At 26.6% G+C, this 22638-nt stretch overlaps 2 protein-coding genes across 3 annotated transcripts in view; both read right to left on the bottom strand.

The window, feature by feature from the left end:
- The window catches only part of LOC100212735 (structural maintenance of chromosomes flexible hinge domain-containing protein 1), a 121114-nt gene that overhangs the window by 33945 nt on the left and 64531 nt on the right, over positions 1 to 22638 (bottom strand). For both annotated transcript variants that reach the window (XM_065804082.1, XM_065804081.1), the window contains exons 18-21: positions 17789 to 17905; positions 10908 to 11266; positions 5785 to 5970; positions 4004 to 4148 (exon numbers count right to left, since the gene is read on the bottom strand). In XM_065804082.1, coding sequence (XP_065660154.1) covers positions 4004 to 4148; positions 5785 to 5970; positions 10908 to 11266; positions 17789 to 17905 — 807 coding nt within the window. The remainder of the gene's footprint in view (positions 1 to 4003; positions 4149 to 5784; positions 5971 to 10907; positions 11267 to 17788; positions 17906 to 22638) is intronic.
- On the bottom strand, positions 18964 to 21419 carry LOC136084039 (uncharacterized). Its single transcript, XM_065804083.1, has 2 exons — positions 21254 to 21419; positions 18964 to 20772 (listed from the first exon to the last, which is right to left on the bottom strand). The coding sequence occupies exons 1-2, from the start codon at positions 21388 to 21390 to the stop codon at positions 18981 to 18983; spliced, it is 1929 nt and encodes a 642-aa protein (XP_065660155.1). The 5' UTR covers positions 21391 to 21419; the 3' UTR covers positions 18964 to 18980.

Consider the following 22638-nt stretch of genomic DNA (forward strand, 5'->3'; position numbering starts at 1 on the left):
TCCATGTCTCCTGGTCGAGTCTGAAGATATGTATGTGCTTGATGTAATCCCTCCTCCAGAACTTAATTTACTGATGAAGATAATAACAGAGATTTCAAATGTCTTGTGTAAGGAACCTGATGTTGCTCTCTGGTTAAAAAAACATTGAATTATTTGGCATGGGTATAATGGAGGTAGACTAGATGGTAGAAATGCTAAAAAAATACGAAAGCTTTTGCCACATCTGGAAAAATTTATCTCAGATAATTTTTCTTCTTACCATCCAGTTGTTGAACTGTTAAAGTCTTTTTCAACAGGTAAATCTAAAATTTACTTTGATTTTAATTTTTGTGTATATTAAGTGACATCTCTTAAAATATTTAGGAAAACCAAGAGTATGTGAAGACTACATTCAACCACAATCTTTCTATTGGATGGAAAGGTCATATAATTGAACACCATCTTATCATATTTTTAATAGAACTAAGCTGCCATTGGGAGTAATGTTCCAAATCTGTTCAACATAATATGTTGAAAACACTGAGCAGATTCTCAACTTCAGAGAGAACCATGGAGAGCTTCTTAGAAAGGCAATAGTTAAATATTCCATTCATAGAATTTAGATTCTTTCTTTGCTATTGATTACATAAATTATACATATCTTGTATATTTTATCATATAGTTTTGAAGATTATATGATATCAGTATATATCATGGATTATATTATTATGTTTCAAAGTATATATATATATATATATATATTTGTGTGTGTGTGTGTGTGTGTGTGTGTGTGTGTGTGTGTGTGTGTGTGTGTGTGTGTGTGTGTGTGTGTGTGTGTGTGTGTGTGTGTGTATATAATATATATATATATAAATATATAAATATATATATATATATATATATATATATATATATATATATATATATATATATATATATATATATATATATATATATATATATATATACACACATATACATATATATATATATATATATATATATATATATATATATATATATATATATATATATATATATATATATATATATATATATATATATATACTGCAGATGATTTTATATTATACCATAAAATATAATTTTATATTTAAAATTATATTATACAGTGTTATACAATAATATGCAGATTAGGTTTTAATATATCTTGAATATTACACTATATTTTTATGTAAAGTAAATTTAAATTTTTGTAGTTTTACTTTAAATAGTCACACCTTTTAAACGCCAAGATATTTTTTATTGCATTTTTGAATATGTATCTGAAATTTAATTTTTTTTAAGATAATATAATTTTTTTTTTAAATAAATAAAGAGGGGCAAGGGGAGAGGGAAAAAGTTGCCCTGATCCACCTTAAAAATGGATTTTCTCATTAGGACATACACCAAATAATTTGTTCTTTTTCATACTACTGTCTGTATAATAGTACTGAACATCTAATAATAAAATTTTTTTAAGTAATCAAGTTTTTAACATAAACAACCTAGAATTGACTAGTACTAGTACTAGACTTGAAAAAATCAGGATTTTTGACGTTTGTGTAATTTGAAACTTCACTGATACAAAAAATTACTTGCAAGATAATATTAGGGTTAAAAGAATAAATTCCTATAGATCTGAATCCTGATATGGCATTTGCTAGTGTAGTAGTATGCAGCAATGTTTAGTAAATAATAGCAAAAACTGTAGTTTGAGCAGGGACTGTCCAGGAAAGTTTCTTTGGAATTTGTCATTAGCAGCATTTTCCAGTAAGTTTTGGATGTTTTGAAAACATTTTTGTCCAGATAATGTAGTTCATGACTGCAATGCGCATATAGATGTTTAACTTTTCAGCTTCCTCAATTATCAGTAATGACTGGGATGTTTGTCAAAAATCAATAAATTTTTTCCCAGTAATCGGTGCTGGTTAAAAAAACAAAGTTCTTCCTGTAGTAATATATCCTTTTGGAGTCATACAAAAAATACTTTTAAGGAGCAAATTATTCCCATACTCGGGTTTCGAATTTTTACTTTGATGCAAGTAGTGCGGTTGTTACTTAAAAAAAGTTTTTTTTAAAACAATCTAAATATTTGCTTTTTTTGTTTCATTTTTTAAACATTCACATTAAATTACAGTAGTTTATAGTAAACTACAGGCTTTGAGCACACATATATACATAACCTTGATATCGAAAATTGAAAATAAACTTGTGGCCTTATGAGCTGATTATGGTCTGCCATTATTGGCTGTAGTACAATTGTTTATGTATAATTTTTTATATATATGTACATATATATATGTGTGTATATATATATATACACACACATATATATATGTACATATATATATATATGTACCTATATATATATATATGTACATACATATATATATATATATATATATATATATATATATATATATATATATATATATATATATATATATATATATATATATATATATATATATATATATACATATACAGTTCTATAGTTTGTTGCATTTGGGAGTACGGAAGGAAAAAAATGATTCTTATGTCAACAAATACGTCACTATTAATTACTTTTGACTTTTGTTTAACATTTGCGTGTTGTCAGAAAGTAAAAACCATTAATTCAATTACAAATTAATCGTTTTTTAAAAAAACCACAAAAATGCAAATTTAATTGACCAGAATGTTTTTAAAAACATTCTGAATGTTTTTAACAATATAAACAATGTTTTTATTTTTATTTTTTTTAATAAAATGTTTTTCTTTTTCTTTTTTTTAATAAAATTTTTAGTTTATTATTTTTTTTCTGTAAATCATGCATGGAGTGTTGCTACATCGACTAACTTATAGCCTGACTCGCAACAAAGTGCTGCTACATCGACTGACAAATAGCCTGACTAGCAACGGAGTGCTGCTATATCGACTGACAAATAGCTTGACTCACAATGGAGTGCTGCTACATCTACTATCTTTTAGCCTGACTCGCAAGGGAGTGCTGCTACATTGACTGAGGGTTTGGTTGGAGCAGGCAGTCTATCAATTAATAAAAAAAAAAATTCCGGTCTTGCATTTTATTTTTTATTTTTTGTCAACAAAATACGGAAAAACTTTCTGACAACATATAAGAGTTCTATATATATATATATATAAATATATATATATATATATATATATATATATATATATATATATATATATATATATATATATATATATATATATATATATATATATATATATATATATATATATATATATACAACCCGTAGATGTTGTCCGAAAGTTTTTTCCATATTTTGTTGACAAAAAGTAAAAATTAAAATTCAAGACCAGAATTTTTTTATTTTTATTAATTGATAGACTGCCTGCCCCAACCAAACCCTTAGTCCATGTAGCAGCACTCCTTTTCGGGTCAGGCTATTTGTCAGTCGATGTAGCAGCACTCCCTTGCGAGTCAGGCTATTTGTCAGTCGATGTAGCAGCACTCCCTTGCGAGTCAGGCTATTTGTCAGTCGATGTAGCAGCACTCCCTAGTGAGTCAGGCTATAAGATAGTCGATGTAGCAGCACTCCGTGCATGATTTACAGTAAAAAAAATAAAAATAAAAACATTTTAATAAAAAAAATAAAAATAAAAACATTGTTTATATTGTTAAAAACATTCAGAATGCTTTTAAAAACATTCTGGTCAATTAAATTTGCGTTTTTGTGGTTTTTTTAAAAAACGATTTATTTGTAATTAAATTAATGGTTTTTACTTTTGTCCAACACGCAAATGTTGGACGAAAGTCAAAAGTAATTAAAATTGACGTATGTGTTGGCGTAAGAATCACTTTTTTCCTTCCGCTCTTCCCAAAGACAACAAACTATAGATCTATATATATATATATATATATATATATATATATATATATATATATATATATATATATATATATATATATATATAATAGTGCAAAAGTACAATATTTAAAAAATTATCAAAACAATAAAATTTTATTATAAAAAAGTTCCTTCAAAATAAATATTACCAGGTAGAACATTTAGTTTAACTTTAGCGTCCATGTGCACATCAAACCCATTGTAACTAAAACAACAATGCACTGAGTGCATGCTTAGGTGAGTAATGGTTGGTACATAAAGGTCAGGAAGCAAAGGTAAGTGCAAAGATTCAGCCTTAAAAAATGTATACATAAAATAAAAATTAAACTATAGTATACAACTTAAGGTTTTTTTTAATTTAAAAAAACAAAAAAAACATTCAACAAACTACATACATATATATATATATATATATATATATATATATATATATATATATATATATATATATATATATATATATATGTATATATATATATATATATACATACATATATATATGCATATATATATAAATATATATATATGCATATATATATATATATAAATATATATATACATATATATATATAAATATATATATACATATATATATACACACATATATATATATATATATATATATATATATAAATATATATATATATATACATATATATATACATATATATATACATATATATATACATATATATATATATATATATATATATATATATATATATATATATATATATATATATATGAAGTGATCATGTGATATGTAAACTTTTTGAAAAAATCTAATAAGTTCAATAAAGCATTAAATTAACTATAAATAACTTTTTACAAGCTCTTTTTTTTATAAAATTCTTTTAAAAGAACCCTTTTTTGCTAAAAATAAATTGAGAAAGTTATGACAAGATCAATTGCACAGAGGTTTAATAACTAAATGAAAAGTAAAACGATATAAAACATCAGTATTCCTCACAGTAAAACCGATTTGTGTTCAGAATTAGCAACAACATTATGTACAACAAAAAAGGAAAATTATACTTATAGAAAACTATTATAGTTATGGAAAACTATTTCATAGAAAGATAAAGAAAATGATTAGCATAACAAAAGAAACTTTATCAGATGTTAATTTTTGCAAGATTGAGATTCACCGAGAATGTTACTTAAATAACATGCTCAGTAAATCTCACTTGAATTTCTTGTTACTTGAATTTTGCAACAACAACATGGTAAGAATAACATTTAACTTTATAGTGCCACTACATGCTCTAATTGGTCATAAAAAAAGAGAAGTGAGTAAAGGTTAAAAGCCTTACCTAAGCAAAGAAACAATTGGAAAAAACGAATATATGATGTTATCTTATATAGAGATTATTGGTTAGAAAAATGGTTTTCACAGTTGACTCTTGATATCTCCACTACTCGATATCTCGAACATTTGTCTTGAACTTAATTTCCGGTCCTTTGCGCACTCATTTGAGCCAAAATCTTCTTAACATCTCAAACTTTTTTCCCCTGAGAGTTTGAAATACTGAGAGTCAACTGTAACAATTTTTAACTGCAATTAGATATAAAAAATATAATAAATAAAGAAAACATCTGCAGAAACTAATGAACATGAAGAAATTAAAAGTATTTTTAAAATGTTCTTAACAAACTACTTGTCTTTACCAATTACTTTTTGGTAATTTAAATTTTTGATACCAATTAATGACATACTTTGTTCTTAACAAAACATGCCAATAATTGCTATAAAACAACTAATATCATATATATATATATATATATATATATATATATATATATATATATATATATATATATATATATATATATATATATATATATATACGTAATATATATTGATTTTACGTAAGTATATACTATATATATACTTACGTAAAATCAAATGAAAACAAAGTAAATTTAAAACCTCAGCCCAAGTAGTTGTCACTTGAGGATTTTGAGAAAGAAGTTCTTCATCTGTCATCTGAATTTCTTGTTGGTTGAAGCCAATAATTTTAAGATTTTTAACTATAGACCCTGCAGCAGCATTAATCTGAAGATTTTCTGAGTTACCTGGTTTATTGTCATGTACAACTACGATTCTTTGACATGCCTAAAATATGTATAAATAACATTCATTAATGTCAATATTTAACATATTAACAATGAGATAATCTTATTAATTATAGTTTTAACATTAGTGCCCAAGAAACTGGGGTAAAAGATCCAGATAACAAAGTAGTTTAGGATGTTAAGTATTAGAGAGTAAACTGTATTTTAATTAAAATTTAGCATTTGTGTCAATTTATAGGTTTTTTACGGTTAGTTAAATATTTTTACCACCATTTTACTTTTTACAAAAGGTTGAAATTTTCTCAGTACTTTATATATGGGCAATTTCACATCAGAAAATTAAAGATCATGTTAAAAAAAAGTATTACTATATGCATTTCTCAACATTATTTTGGTAAATATATACATTAAAATTATATTTTCTATGATTATTCTAAAAAAGTATTTTGCGGCTCACTGATATTTCATTCATTAAAAATATATAATAACAATAAAATTTATTTGTAAATGTAGGCTAATTAGATTAGCAGAATACATCTAACTACAGCATATTTTTATTTGTTTAAGGGTTTTCTTTTGTACTGTGACTCTACATTTTTTCTTCAACACAAGGTCGTAATCACTCTTATCTGTTGTTTTGTAGTTATTTATGTTTTAAATATTTTTTGTCTGAACGCAACACCATTATTAATAACTTATTGTTATTCCGTAAATTTTTGTGACATTTGAAATGATTAATTTATACAAGTTGTAATTAGCATCAATATATTTATGATAATAATTTTAACTTATCATTCAATATTTATGTTGTTAAATAACATGATTTTTAAACTTTTCTGAACGCAACATTTCTGAATGCAACATGAATTTTCTTAATGCAATATGCAATGTTTGAACGCGACACCTAATTTCAATTATAGATGCCTTAATGTCTGAACACAACATAAAATGTCTGAACGTGACATAATGAAGTATTTCTAACTAAGGGCATACTTTAATTCCAACATCCACTACACTACTAGCATTACCCTATATAAACAAATGTTTGTATTTTTATGTTTTTAAATTTAACGTATCAAACAATTGTAAACAACTGTTAACAAAAGTTAACAGTTAAGGAAATTAATTTGGATTAACCATTTAAGCGCTTGTTTGTCATAATTTATATTTTAACACTATTTTATTTAGACATGGGATCTTGATTCAAAAAATTTTGTGACTCATCATGATTACGAAGTGAAAGAAATGAACCAAGTACGCTCTTTGAGACAAAACATGACACTTGATCAATTAGAAGAACAACATAAAAGGGACAGAGAAGCAAAAAAAAAGGAAGAGAGAGGCAGAAAGTACATCAACAGATTGACATACATTTTTTACACCACAGTCTTTTGGTAAGGCAGTAAACAAAGTTATTAAAAGTTTACCAACGGATAAAGACCATCGCCAAGTTGTGCTTGTAGAAGTGGGCAAAAGGATTGCTTTGCGAGTAGTTAATAATGATGGACCAAGTAGTACACTTATAGAACATTTATGAGTTTTATAAACAGAAAATAACATCTTAATAAAACAACGTTTTTCATAAATGAAAATTCTAAATTCTTTATAATTGTTTTTATTTTAAGATTATTGAAATTTTTATATTGAAAACCTACATTAATAATAAAAAAATATATACCTTATCACCTATACCAACATCATCATTTGCGTTTTTCCATAATAAATATATAATAAATAAGTTTTATAACAACAACTCAAAATTTTCCCACAGAAAACTTTTAAGTTACAGTTGTAAAAGTAAAAAAACATGCCAAAGTAAAACAGAAGTTTTTCTTTATATATCAATGCTTTTAAAAACAGTTTATAAATAATTTAACAAATTTGTTTATTTATGTAACAAATGAACATTAGCATTTTTTTTTATTGGTTACCGGGTTACAATTTTAAAGAAAATTCTTCACTTTTTTTAACAGAATTTTTGCAAAGTTAGACATCTAGTTAAATATACATCATTAGCAAAAGGAAATTAAAAACTTGTTATAAAAAGGGCTTTTGTTTAAGATGTTATAAAATTTATTTAAAATATTGTTATAAAAAGTGTTTTTGTTTAAGAAAATTCTTTTCACAAATGTATTTTTTTATTTCTTATTCATTTAATATTGTGTAAAAATTTTTTGACGTAATACATATAAGAAAATAAATTACATTTACAATTATCTTATTAGTAACTGATAAAATCTATCTATTAGTTGATTATAATCTTTATTAAAAATACTACATTAAATACCTGAAAATAAATAAATTGTGATAAAAGATTATGTATAACTTAGGTATAAGATTGTTTTAAGAAGTAAATAATAAAGAAATATAATCTTTTTCAAATACCAAATTTAGATTAAATTAATAATATTTGTCAAATTAGTTTAAATAATTTTTAGCGAGGTTTAAAATTAAATTTAATTACAACGCAATACTTTAAAATACTAATTAAATATCAATAATTTTCCTGTGACAAATAAGATCTTAATAACTACAAAACATTTAAAAGCAAAAGTTTTAAAGTATTTGAAAATTGTTCTTTTATATTTGACAGTACTTTATTGTTGTAAAAATGTTATCAATAATTTACAACCTTACTTTTATCTACACAAATTATTTTTGTCTACACTTAGCCCTATAATGAAAAATGACCAGAATACGCAAAATATTTTATATAAAATAGCAAAAAACAACTCAAAAAGTGGGCAGGTGACCAAAATTAACGAACTGATTGCTTTCAGTCGCCCTTCTGGCAACTGACCGAAAGTCCGATTGTACACCCCTGTATATATATATATATATCTTATACTGCTGATTTAGGTGAGGAGTATGACGCCATGCTGAAATAGCCTGCTACTGAGGGCTTCAGTTACATACATCAACTGACAAATAGCCTGACTCGCAGCAGAGTGCTGCTACATTGACTGAGGATTTGGCATGGGGCAGCAATTTTTCATTCATTATTCTTTGTTTTTTTCTTTTTTTTTTTTAAAACAGTCGTATCGACTTAGGTAAGCAAAAAAATGAGCAAATCCTTACATAAATATGCTATAATATATATATATATATATATATATATATATATATATATATATATATATATATATATATATATATACATACACACACACACATATATATATATATACACACACATATATATATACATATATATATATATATATATATATATATATATATATATATATATATATATATATATATATATATATATATATATATATATATATACACATATACATAAATACCCACACACACATTATTTTTAATTTTTACATCAAATATCTCAAATAATAACTTTTTAATTACAGTGTACTTGTCATGTTGGATTTATAACAAAACTATGGAAACGGTAAAAATAAAATAAAATGGAAAAATTTAATTAAAAAAAAATGTTCAATACTTGGTCATATAACTTTTTACATCAATAACCACTTGGCATCTATGGTGCCTGGTTTTAACTAGCTATGCTAACAAGCTAATTTTTTGCTAATTCCAATAATTAATTCCAAAGCATCTAATACAGACCACAGATTCTTAATTAGATTTAGATCAGGTGATTATGCTGGCCACTCAAAGGTAAGCAGCATTTTGTATATATTTTTTAGTTTTTTTTTTTGCTTTATACTTTGGATTGTCTTCTGAAAATTTCACTGGGAAGATGTTTTGTACTTAATTCTAATTGGTGAACTAAAATATGTTGATTTAATAGGTCAATGATTCCATTAGCTCTATAAAGGTTTCCACTCCATGAGCAGCAAATGCACCCATACCATGATTTTTTTGTCATGTTTTGCTGTCACACCTGTACACTCTGAATTACTTTTTTTTTTCCATGTTCACTTTTTTTTTTCCATGTTCTTTCTTGATTACCATATTCTAGCACAAAAGGTGACTCACCTGTCCATTTGACATGTTTCCAGTCATTTATTGTTTTTAAAAGACTCTGGTTTGTCACCATGAAGTAAATTTTTTAGATCTAACAATTTTGGAAATATTAAACTGAGACTAATCTGCATGGAGCATTTGAATTATTGAAACATGTTTTTACCTAAACTGCTAAGTGTTTTAACTAATAAGCAAATGATATAGTCAAAACTAAATGCTAAAATACTGTAAGCATGAATGTCTTATATCTTATTAATGGTTGAATTTTGGTAGTAGCAGAATCGAAAGCATCTAGCTTTACCATTTTTTTCCATTTACGTATATTTTTCTACCATATATAAAATTGCAAACAAATTTAGTTAAAAATATATATATGTCTATGTATATATTTTTGATTGATGAAGGTATGAAAAGTTAAAAACAACTTTACATTACAAAAGAAAACAACAATATAAAATCATATGTAAAACTTTTTAAAGAGGAAAACTATAATGTGAAGGATAAACAATGTTAAAGAAATCCTTTTTGACCTGTTGTTAATTGAGGGCCCATTTTATTGTTTTGTAACTTTAAATATCAAAATAAAAAGATAGTGTAAAAACATTATGTACCTAGCATAAAAATTCAAAAACTATAAAAAACTTATGCACCAATCAATTTTACTTAATTTTAAAAATGTATATAACTTTTTTATTAAACTTCTTACCACTTCAGCAATTAAATTTTAACAGTATAATCAATTTATTATTTTATTGAAGGATAATAACTTTGTATTTAAGAAATAAATTTTAAAAATAAGTAACAAAACATTGAGTTTAATAACTTTTTTTTTTAAAAACCATGCTGGCCTGTTTTTTTAAAGACACTGTGTATAAAACAGGTAGATCAAAATACAATCTTATCATTTAATATCTTATTTTTATTATTCTATGAAATTTTATTATGGGACATTATATTGTGTAACATTAAATCATACTTATAATTTAACTGATACAATAAGTAACTTTAAAATAAAAAGTAATAAACAACCTTGCTTGGAAAAATCTGTATTTCGAACTCAGTTAGAATTTTGAGAATAGATTGTATGGTTGGTCTCTTTTTTGTTAAATTGATAGCAACCAATTCAATTTTTACAGTTTTTGAAACAGTTGATGACATTTTTAAAAGTTTTATAGTCGAACTTGGAAACTTTGCTCTTGAATTAACTACAGTTGAAAAAAGAATCGGTTGACTAAAGGCATCACATTCTAATGCCAGCTGATGAGATTTATCTTGCAATACACTGGGCTGATTCCATTTGTCAAGTAGTTTGACCTCTAATTCTGGAAAACTATCAAAATTTTCATATTCTTTTGGAATTGTTTTGAGGATACATTTTTCAGGTGGACCTAAGAATAATAATAATAATAATAATAATAATAATAATAATAATAATAATAATAATAATAATAATAATAATAGTAATAATAATAATAATAATAATATATATATATATATATATATATATATATATATATATATATATATATATATATATATATATATATATATATATATATATATATATATATATAAGTTAGTAAAAAACACTTATCTAACTTTTTTCTTCAACTTGAAGTTTCATCATTCCTGGATCATCAGGAAGAGTGATAAAGAAATCTTTCTGATGATCTAGCAATGGTGAAACTTCAAGTTGAAGAAAAAAGTTAGATAAGTGTTTTTTACTAATTTATTATTGCTCTGTTCTTTAAGAACATTGAGCACTCTATTTGAAAATACACTAACATAATTTACATACATACATATATATATATATATATATATATATATATATATATATATATATATATATATATATATATATATATATATATATATATGAAAAAAATATTATTTTAAATAGTATAATAATTTTTAAATACATATATCAAAACAATGAAAGCAAAAAATTAAAGAAAGCATCAACAAAAACAAAATCACTCAATTGTAACACAAGTAACTTCTCAATCAAAGTTCCTTGACTTTTCCCTGACTATCTGATTAAAAAAAAAAATTCCCTGACTTTTCCAGGTTTTCCATAACTTAAGCCAAAATTAACTAATTTTCGAGGTTTTTCAGGTACAGTACGAACTCTGTGTGTGTGTGTGTGTATATATATATATATATATATATATATATATATATATATATATATATATATATGAATATATATATATATATATATATATATATATATATATATATATATATATATATATATATATATATATATATATATATATATATATATATATATAATTAGAGATTTATATATTATAGATTTTACTATAAAAAAAGTTTCTGTAAAAAAAAGTTCTGTAAAATTATTAAGGTAAATGCTTTGGATTATCTGGAAAGCGAGTTGAAAAGTTGACTTATTTGTGTTAGAGATGTGTTGTAGTGAGGGATAAAGAGAAATGGCTTGGTCCATTTGATCAGAAATAACATCGAAAAGAGTATATATGTGTGTGTGTGTGTGTGTATATATATATATATATATATATATATATATATATATATATATATATATATATATATATATATATAATATTTAAGTGACATCTTTAACAGTATGTGTAATAATCTTATAAGCATTAAAACATCATATACAGTATCATACTATTTATTTCTTTTTTTTTTTTTTTTTTTTTTTTTTTACGTAATATTTCGGTTCATATAGTGAGAGCCATTATCAAACTGATAAAAAATAACGTAAAAAAAAAAAAAAAAAAAAAAAGAAATAAATAGTATGATACCGTATATGATGTTTTAATGCTTATAATATAAATATATATATATATATATATATATATATATATATATATATATATATATTAGGGTGTCCCAAAATTTTTATTTTTTGGAAAAAAGAGATGTGTGCTATCTAGAACTTGGTTACTAGGTATATTATGACCAAATATATCAGAATTTTTAAATATAAACGGTTATAAGTGCTTAGTGTAAAACTTCAAATTTTTTTTTTATTTTTTGCTATTTTTACAATAAACTTGTAAATATTAGAAAAAAAATTACGTTAAGCATTTATCATATTAAAAATTATGTGAAATATATGTTGCATGTGTTGAAGAATTGTGGAAAGAAATGTTGAACAAATATCACAAGCACTTCAAATCTGATTTAGCTGGGTTTTAGTCAGATTTTTATTCAACGTTTTTCTGTGGTTTTTTGCAACCAACAAAACGTTCTGCTTCATATCTTTATTTCGGTATGACATAATAAAGTCTTGGATCAGTTTTATATTTCTTTCTGCACAATCATTGGTGACTACCATATTATTAACAAAAAACTTAAGTTGTCTAAAACAGTCAAGTCCCCTTGTGCAGCTAACTTAACCCGGTCAAGCGTAACCTTGGCTAGGCAAAACAAAATCCGGCTCTGATCACCAACTAAATTTGATAGTGTTGTAGACGATGTGATTACAGGCATTTTAGGTTTATCCTTTATGAATTCTTCAGGAACAGGAAACTGTAACAGTTTTTGGAGTATATTCTTCTTCTCATCTTTTTCAACATCATCATCATCAACTAAAGCCATTACAACAAGCTGCTTAAATACCAGGTATGATTTTGCATGCTTCAAACACTAATGATATTGTCGACAATATCATAGTATTCCAAGAGATTGAGGATTAAATTTGCCTGCTCTGACCCAGTTGAATTTTTTGCCTGCACTATGCCAAGCAAAAAATTATCTCTACATTCCAAATCTGGGCTAGTTACACTAACTGCAATTCTCTCACAGTTAACTGTCAGATCATTCTCTTCTTCCAGCTGTCCAACAAGTTTCCCATCAAAATGGACTATAAGTTTTTCCTTTCAAAACATCAACAAGATCCTGTGGGAGTGTTTCTCCTAAATCAATTAAATTATGCATTTAAAATTATAAAGATATTTAAAAAAATAAACTTAATCACTTAGGTGAATAATATTTACCAAGATTTTCAATAATTCTGTATCTTTTTCTGTGTATAGTAGATCTTGATAAATTAACCTCATGCAAGTCAACACCTGCTTTATTGCAGATAGCAGAAATTATAGCAGTCTGGGGCCTAACACCGATTCTATACCGAACGCTAACAGCAGAAGTAGCTTCAATTAGTTCATCTGGAGTTAACTCTAAAATTATTTTCGATTTTTTTGATTTGGATACATCATATTCAGAATCATCACATTCTTCACATAAAATGGAACTTTCAAATGGGCTAACATCATCTTCAAATTCAATTTGTCCACCCAAAGTTTTGTCAGTACTTTTCTCGTCTGTTGATTTCTCCAATATGTCAAATGTTTGCAAAGTCCTTTTTTCTTTTTGAGCCTTTGTGTTTTTCTGATCATTCAATTGCCTAACTCTTTCATATCTCTGCTTTCTTCGCAGAGCCTTAATTTCAAATTCTTCATCATGCTGTGCAGTCATGGTCATATTCCTTTTAGATCTCTGGTCTTCGTAGAAGGCTACATCTTCTTTCTTTGCATTTTCGGTTCTTCTCTGATCTTTCATTATCATGTCAATTATAGTAGGAACAGATATATCAAACAAGGTATTAACCTCCACCTGGAAATCTACTTGCTTTTGAGTCCAGATCCCTTTACTTGAACTCCAGTTTAGTTTACTCCATCCTTTCATTTTGTTATATTTCTCTGTGAGTTTTAGGATCCCTTCACTGAAAAATATTACATAGCTGAAGTTACTAAAAAACAAGATAAGCCTATAACAATTTTTTTGTGTGTAAAATTTACCTAACAGATCTTCCACTAAAAATGTTGCACGTAAAACCAGCTTTTATCCAGATGTCAGTGGCAGCTAAAGTTATGCATCTATTGATTGATCTCTCGCATGCTCTATACTGGCAAACTAGACTTCTGGTTCCTGTTTTTGTTGGACAAGCATTAATTGCTTTGCTGGACTGAAATCTGGTGCTCCAACATAAAAGAGAATTAACTGAAATATATAATTATATTCATGAACTGTAGGTTAAGTAAATAAATTAGAAAAAAACTAGATATTAAAATTACCTTGAAGATTTAAAAAAGTGAAAGTATTGCAGGATATTTCTGACACTGGGCAGCTGGTTGACTGGAAGCTCATTTATGGGATATTTTAACAGATATAGAGATATTCTTAAACTGCTTTGAACAGTGTACCTTTCTTTTTCCCTTTGTCCTTTTTTGCTGGATTTTTTTACTGTACGACCCATTTTTAACAATATATTTAATTATGAAACTAAAAACTTTGAAGCAGTTTTAAATCACATGTATATTAAAGTAATCAAAATTTTATAAGTAAAAAATAGCAATGATCAATAAAATACCAATAATCAAGAAAAAAAGTTGAATATATAATTGAATAAAAGTAAAAGATGACTACTTTAAAAAAATTATATTGAAAAAATCCTAATTTTGAATAAATTTTATCTTTTTTATATCACATGTACAATTAAAATAATAAAATCTTGAAAAACATGACAAAAATTGACATTTTTTTAAAATTTCAAGTTTTACACCAAGCTCTTACACTTGTCTCAGATCAATATTTTTTATATATTTTGTCTTTTTACATATAAGAGCCAAGTTTTTGATAGCGCACAAAAAAAATTTTCTTTTGGGACACCCTAATATATACATATACATATATATATATATATATATATACATATATATATATATATATATATATATATATATATATATATATATAATACATATATATATATATATATATATATATATATATATATATATATATATATATATATATATATATATATATATATATATATATATATATATATATATATACACACAGTGGTGTACACTAGGTTTTACAGTTATTGTGCAAACTCCAAACTTTTGTGTGTTTATGCTTATATCAAAAAATAATGTTTTGCAAAGAATTGGGGTGATTGGAGCTTGGGAACAAAAAAACCCTAATTTTTGGGCCCACTTAGCCTTAACATAGGAGCAACAAGTTTACTTTACTATTTTTATCTAAATTCATATTCATCAAAAAAATTTCAAGTTTCATGCAATAGTGTTCAGTTTTTATGACCCTGCAATGTTTACAACCCCCTCAAATTGAGGGGGGTTAAAACTTTATATGGTCATAGTTTTTGAAAAATAAGAGATTATTGCATGAAATTTGAAATTTGTTACAGCTATTTAGTGTGATGAGTATTAAAGTCACCAACAACAACAATATTGGGTGAGGGATAAAGAGAAAGGGCTTGGTCAATTTGATCAGAAATAACATTGAAAAGAGTGAAGTCTTGAGATGAAAAAGAGAAAAATAAAACAAAGAGAAAGGAGTACTAAACGAAAGCAACGAATCCTAAAAGAACAGTCTGTGGATTCAAACCTCGTTTCTCAACAATTGGGTGAGCTCTTGCAAATGTAAATGCCCAGGCCATCCATGCGACTATTAAAATCTTTGTAAATTAAAGAAAGATAACCATCATCACAAAGATCATAAGATTAGACAACTGAACCCAAATTAGTCTCACAGAGAGCAAGTAGGCCTGGTGAACTTTGCAAGAGATAAGACTTAACAGAAAAAAGAATTACTTCAAAGACCATGAATATTAGTGAATGATAGATTTAAAGAACTTGTTGATGACGATGGTTTTTTAAACTTTAAGACGTAACAAAGGGCTCAAAAAATGGCCTCAACAATGTACACTAAAAGTAGAAATAAGGACACCATTCATGTGGAAAACGTCACTGTTAGTACACCGATACTTTAGAGCTGTTGATGAAATCAGCCTCTCTGAGAGCTTCAGGAAACATGACTACCAGCCGGCCTCAGAACCATAGAACTAAGTTTTAGACCTGTACCCTCATTAGGAGGTAATAAAAAGAGTTGCCAACTCATAAAAACAGAGACAAAATCAAAACCTATGCAATGAGTCAAGAAGATCCAACATTTAACATCCTAAACTGGAAACAATGTATTATAAATACATCTATGCCAGCCTAATAGATAAAGAAGGGGTGTGAAGCTGGTCAACAGAGAGAATTTATTTATCCCTTAAGTCTTTGTCTAGGAGGTCTTTTATGAGACAGTAGCCAGATGCATTTAATGTCTGCCCAAGATGAGTATTTTTATCGAGACACCATCTCTAGATTTTACTCAACTAAGTGCCCCAAGGCAGACAGGGGGTGTTTTAAGTCAGAGTTGGCTTCTCCTAGCCATTGCCTAACGTATTCTAAAAGGCAACAGGACATGATGCAGGTTGTACTGGGTTAAATGTTACCAGTACCAGGATAACCTGACCTGACAAAAATATTATAATATTAATCATTAACTCCATACAAATATACAAAGAATTTTGATGTGTATGCTGTGTAGTGTAGTTTAAAGTGTGTACTGTAAAGAATTTTGATGTGTAACCTGTGTATGAAAATGACTTCATGTTGTCTTGGGAAAACACAACATGAAGTCGAGGCAACTATAACAACCATCCTTATTTATTTATTGATAACCAACCCTTACTATGTTAGTAAACTATATAAATGTACATACATAACATAACTATTTTTGTTTTGTAAAAGAAAATTTTTAAGTATACAAAATTTAACTTGCCATATCAAAAACCCTTAAAAATGAATAACTTTTTTTATATTAGCTAGAAAAAGCTACAAATAACTTATGAATTTTTTGGATAAGATTTCTGTTTCAAGATTGGAAAATCTTCCCTAAATTTTCTGTAAAAAAAACTTTGTAATAATTAACCCCACTTTCCCCTACCCTAAAAAGTATTTAAAAGAAAACAAACTGATAATAAAATATTATTATTTATAAAATCTACTAAAAAACTAAAAAAAAAAAATATATATATATATATATATAATAGAAACCTGTGAGTAAAGTGATAGGAAACATAACATCACCAATTCCTTGAACATCAATCCAAAACTCATAATCGCGGTTTCTGTTGATTTCTTTTTTATTTGGAAGTACAGCAATTCCGCTTACTAAAAATTATAAATTGACTATGTATATATATATATATACATACATATATATATATATATATATATATATATATATATATATATATATATATATATATATATATATATATATATATATATATATATATATATATATATATATATCGTCCCCTCAGTATTATCTTGTTCTATGTCGCTAAACTATGGTTTTGAAAAAAAGGCATTTGAATTTTCAAAAGCCCTAAAAATGTTCAAAATAAACTTTGCACCAAATTTTGTTATTATAAAATTGTCAAGGTCAATATATTATACCTTTATAAACCATTTTTAGAAAATTATTGTGTATTTAATGTTTAAAAAAATGATTTTTGACTTTTGAGATAGAACAAATTACTGACAAACTTTACAAAATACAAAAATTGTATAATGTTCTATGTCAATTTCTTTGGGTTTTTTAATTATAGTTTGTCCAAACATGCACAAATGTCTTATTTGGTGAATGTTTTGAATGCATTTCTTACCAAGGACGGATACAAAGATGGGAGTATCCCCCTCCCCCCCTCCCCTATCTTAAGAATTATCAATCTTCAAAATATTATTGATAGAAATTAAAAAAAAAATAAAAATACAAAATATTATTTTGCAACATTTGAATTTTTGGCAAAAAAAAGTTAGTTATATACACATTTAATATATTTATTAGTAAACTAATTTATAAGCATTTTTTATGCTCTTCGCGTGCATCTTATTTTTGTTCAATATGACTTAGATGCTGAGCCCGTTCACAATCATTTAAAGTACCTTCAGCACTTTTGATTTTAAAAAATTTACACTAATTACACCTATCTTTTTTTCTTTGCCGGAAAGAATTATTGAACTTAGTTAGAAAAATGATCAAATGAAACAGTGGTTTTAGCTGAAAAAATCATTTTTTTTGGTCATATAACCCCCTCCCCCCTAGGACAATTACCTGGATCCACCCCTGTTTTAGACATTATTTGGTTGTGTTCAAGTAAAACATTTTTTTTTTCATGAAACAATTATATTAGGACATAAAAATAATTAAGAAAAGTACATGGGAGATGCACATGAATTACTAAACACAAAGAGTTGCCATATAATTTCTATCAATCTCAGGCATGTAGGGCATCATTTTTTTAATATCTTCATTCTTTTCTTTTGAAAGTAAGTGGCTTTTTTTGGTCTGAATTGACAGTTTTGGTGCAGTTATGGGATATGCTGTAGATTTCTTTTTTCTTAATGATTGGGCACCTGCAAAAACTGAGGTGAAGCCGTCTGCATGTTTTGTTTTAAATGAAACAGTAAAAGGATGATTGGAATAGTATTTTAATTGCTTTACTTGAGTAAAGGGCACTTTGGTAAAGTTATAGCTTTTAGCTCCAGCTTGAATATTTAAAAAATCAACATCTTTCATCTGCAGGATATTGAAAGGTTTCTGTCGCCTAACAGACTTTAGTATTCTGATCAGACCCAGTGGACTGTATACCTCAGTTTTTTTTAATTTTTGGTCAATGCTGCTATGAACCGCATCAACCTCTTGAACACAGCCTTGTCCGCTTGCAGAAAACTTTTGAGTGATAGATTCAACATCAGGATGAGCATTTAAAAAATGCTTTATTGCCGTGCTCATAATACTGTTTCTATTTTGCGGAACGCAAGAATCTGACCATAAAATGAGGTTCTTAAGTTGTGGATGGGTGGTAAGCACAGATTCTAAAATTCGTAGGATTGCAGATGCCAAATCATTTCCGGCTCTGCCAGATTGGCTTTCAGACCAGATACAACAATAAACATCTTTATCTAAAGAAAGATGTGCTGTCATGTTATAAACAGACAGCTTCCTAAGATAAAAGAAGTTGGATATCTCAGCCTTGGGAACTGTTAAAACATTTTGTAAATCAAAACAGAGAACAGGATGTCCTGACTGTCTGTCTTTTTTGCGCTCTTCGCGTGCATCTTCTTTTTGTTCAATATGACTTAGATGCTGAGCCCGTTCACAATCACTTAAAATACCTTCAGCACTTTTGATTTTAAAAATTTCACACTTATCACACCTATCTATTTTTCTTTGCTGGAAAGAAATATTGAACCCAGTTAAAAAAATTTCAGAGTATAAGTGCTTTTTAGCCGGTTGAAATCGTTTTTGCTGACAAAAGTCTTGGTAAAGCTCATACAGTCGACTAATAGACAATTCAGACTCAAAGTATTTTCTATTTGTATTAGCACGGCAATAGTGCGAGTCTATAACCGGAATACTATATATGTGTTTCCTAACGCCATCTCTGACCGCGTCAGGAATTTTCTTTTTTGTATGTTTACCTTGTTTTCTTGGGGTAGGCGTGTTTGTATCTGTTTGGAAATGTTTATAAAAATATGAAATTCTTTGTTGGCTTATGTCAAGAGTGTTTAAAAAGAAAGGTTTGCAAACTCTGATGGGAATCCCTGCCAGGTGAAAAAAGTAGGCAAATGAGTATTGCCGCCTCGATGAAATTGCAAGTGTTCGTTTGGTTTTTTTCACAATACGTGTTGTATTTTCACTATAAAAGTGTGCTTTGAGGTCATCATTGAGTCCCCAAAATTTGTTAAATAGTAACTCCCGTTGCTCTTGCGGAAAATAAATGTGGCATTTAAATTTACAGTTAGTACAGTCCTTCTCATTATTGATCTCTCTCTTTCTTCTTATCACTTTATTCCTGCTTTTATACTCCTGGCCAGCTTGACGCCTTTTTTTATTGACATTGCATTTCCAGCTATCTGGATTTCTGGTTCTTTTACGTCCAACTTTTTTTTTTGTTGAGAGTTGCTCTATTGGCACAACTATTTCTAAATCCGTATGTAGTAGCTTATTGTGGAAACTTGAATCGACACTGTAGAAATAAAAAGTATAAACTTTAGCTACATTTAAAAACAACATAATATTAAAAAAAAATCAAAAATTAATGACAATTGGAATTTTATAAGCATTGTAATTAGCAGGGTAATATAAGTTATTTTTTTACAGTTAGGAAATAAATAATATAAAGAATTTAGTCTTACTTAAAGACTTTGCACAATATATATATAGTTATTTAAAGGCACAATATATATAGTTATACATATAGTTATATATATATAGTTATACATATAGATTTATAGTTAGTTAACTACTAGTACTGTGTATGAGAGCTAGTCTTAAGTTATTTTAATCCTTTAATGCACGATATTTATATAATAGTTGATAATGCACGATATAATAGTTGACTATTTCATCGTTAAAAGAACATAAAATGGAATCCAATTATCGGAAAAATAAAAATTTCCTTTTTATTTTCAAATTTTAAAATTACCATAGTAATAGAAACTACTTACGAGTCGGTATTAAGTAATTCAAAGTCAACTGTTTCTTTTGTAACTAAACCAATAAACTTACTTGACGACATTTTGAAAATATCAAAATAAAAAGTCACGTGACTTGCGCTACAACATTGATTTGCAGATTTGGGCATTAGAACATTATAATACTAAAATGTTTTAAAAAAGTGAAATAGAATAAGATAAAACTAACAAAATACGTAAAATTGTAATTAGAACAAAGTCAAATTGAATAAATCTTGACGAAGCAGAGAAGGTAATAATTTATTGATAAGTGGAAATAATACATTATACTTTTTTAAACAATAAAAATTGGTTTTTGCAAAAAAAAAAAATTTGTAGATAGAACAAGATAATACTGAGGGGACGATATGTATATATATATTACACCAAGTGACATAATGTTTATGTCATTGCTTCGTTAATTTAAGACAGAATTTTACTGTTAGATTAAAAAAAATTTATTCTTAACTAAAAAATCAATTAAACAACTTATCGTTTTCTCCCTACCAAACTCTTGAACAATTTTTACTGTTACTATAAGCTAAAAAATGCACTGCATATTGCATCTTTAAAAGCAAATGATGTATTTAAAACACAATAAGAGTTACTTATTGTGTTTCAAATATACCATTGTACAAGCTTGCTCCATGTGACAGAGTGATCATACCTGCTTTATCCCAAGCCATGTATATAGTTATGTATGTATATATGTATGTATATATGTATGTATATATGTATGTATATATGTATGTATATATTTATATATATATATATATATATATATATATATATATATATATATATATATGTGTGTGTGTGTGTGTGTGTATATATATATGCATATAAACAGTATTGGACAAAACATTTGCAACCAACATTGAACAATGCTAAAAAGTGTTCCTAATTTTACATGTCTTAAAAACGAAACGAACTATACTACCACAGCAAACAGTTCAGGAGTCTGGAGTCATAGCATGCCATGACATGAGCAATCAGCTAACAGGTGACAGCACACAGGCAGAATTTCGTTGACAAGTGCCATTTTGCAGCAGACAAAACAAGTGCAACTTTTTTGGTTTGTTTCATTTTCTTAAGTCTGGTCCGTGTCAACGTCGCGGAAGTTTTTTAAGAATTAAAGGAAGTATCCAGAAGTTTCCAGAAGCATGCAGAAGCTTCAAGAAGTTTCCAGAAGAAGCATCTGGAAGCATCCAGTAGCATCCAGAAATATCCAGAAACATTTAGAAGCATCCACACGCATCCAGAAGCTTCCAGAAGCATCGAAAAGAAGCATCTAGAATCTTCCAGAACAGGTTCACACAGGTTCATTTTACTATATAAGAGACATGTAAATTGACATGTAATTCAGTCAGTATATGGAA

Source organism: Hydra vulgaris, chromosome 08 (genome assembly GCF_038396675.1).
Source record: "Hydra vulgaris chromosome 08, alternate assembly HydraT2T_AEP".
NCBI classification, from domain to species: domain Eukaryota; kingdom Metazoa; phylum Cnidaria; class Hydrozoa; order Anthoathecata; family Hydridae; genus Hydra; species Hydra vulgaris.

Coding starts and splice junctions, on each gene's coding strand:
- LOC136084039 (XM_065804083.1), bottom strand. CDS start 21,390: ATGCCCAAATCTGCAAATCAATGTTGTAGCGCAAGTCACGTGACTTTT. Junction 20,773..21,253: donor GAATTACTTAATACCGACTC/GTAAGTAGTTTC, acceptor TTATTTCTACAG/TGTCGATTCAAGTTTCCACA.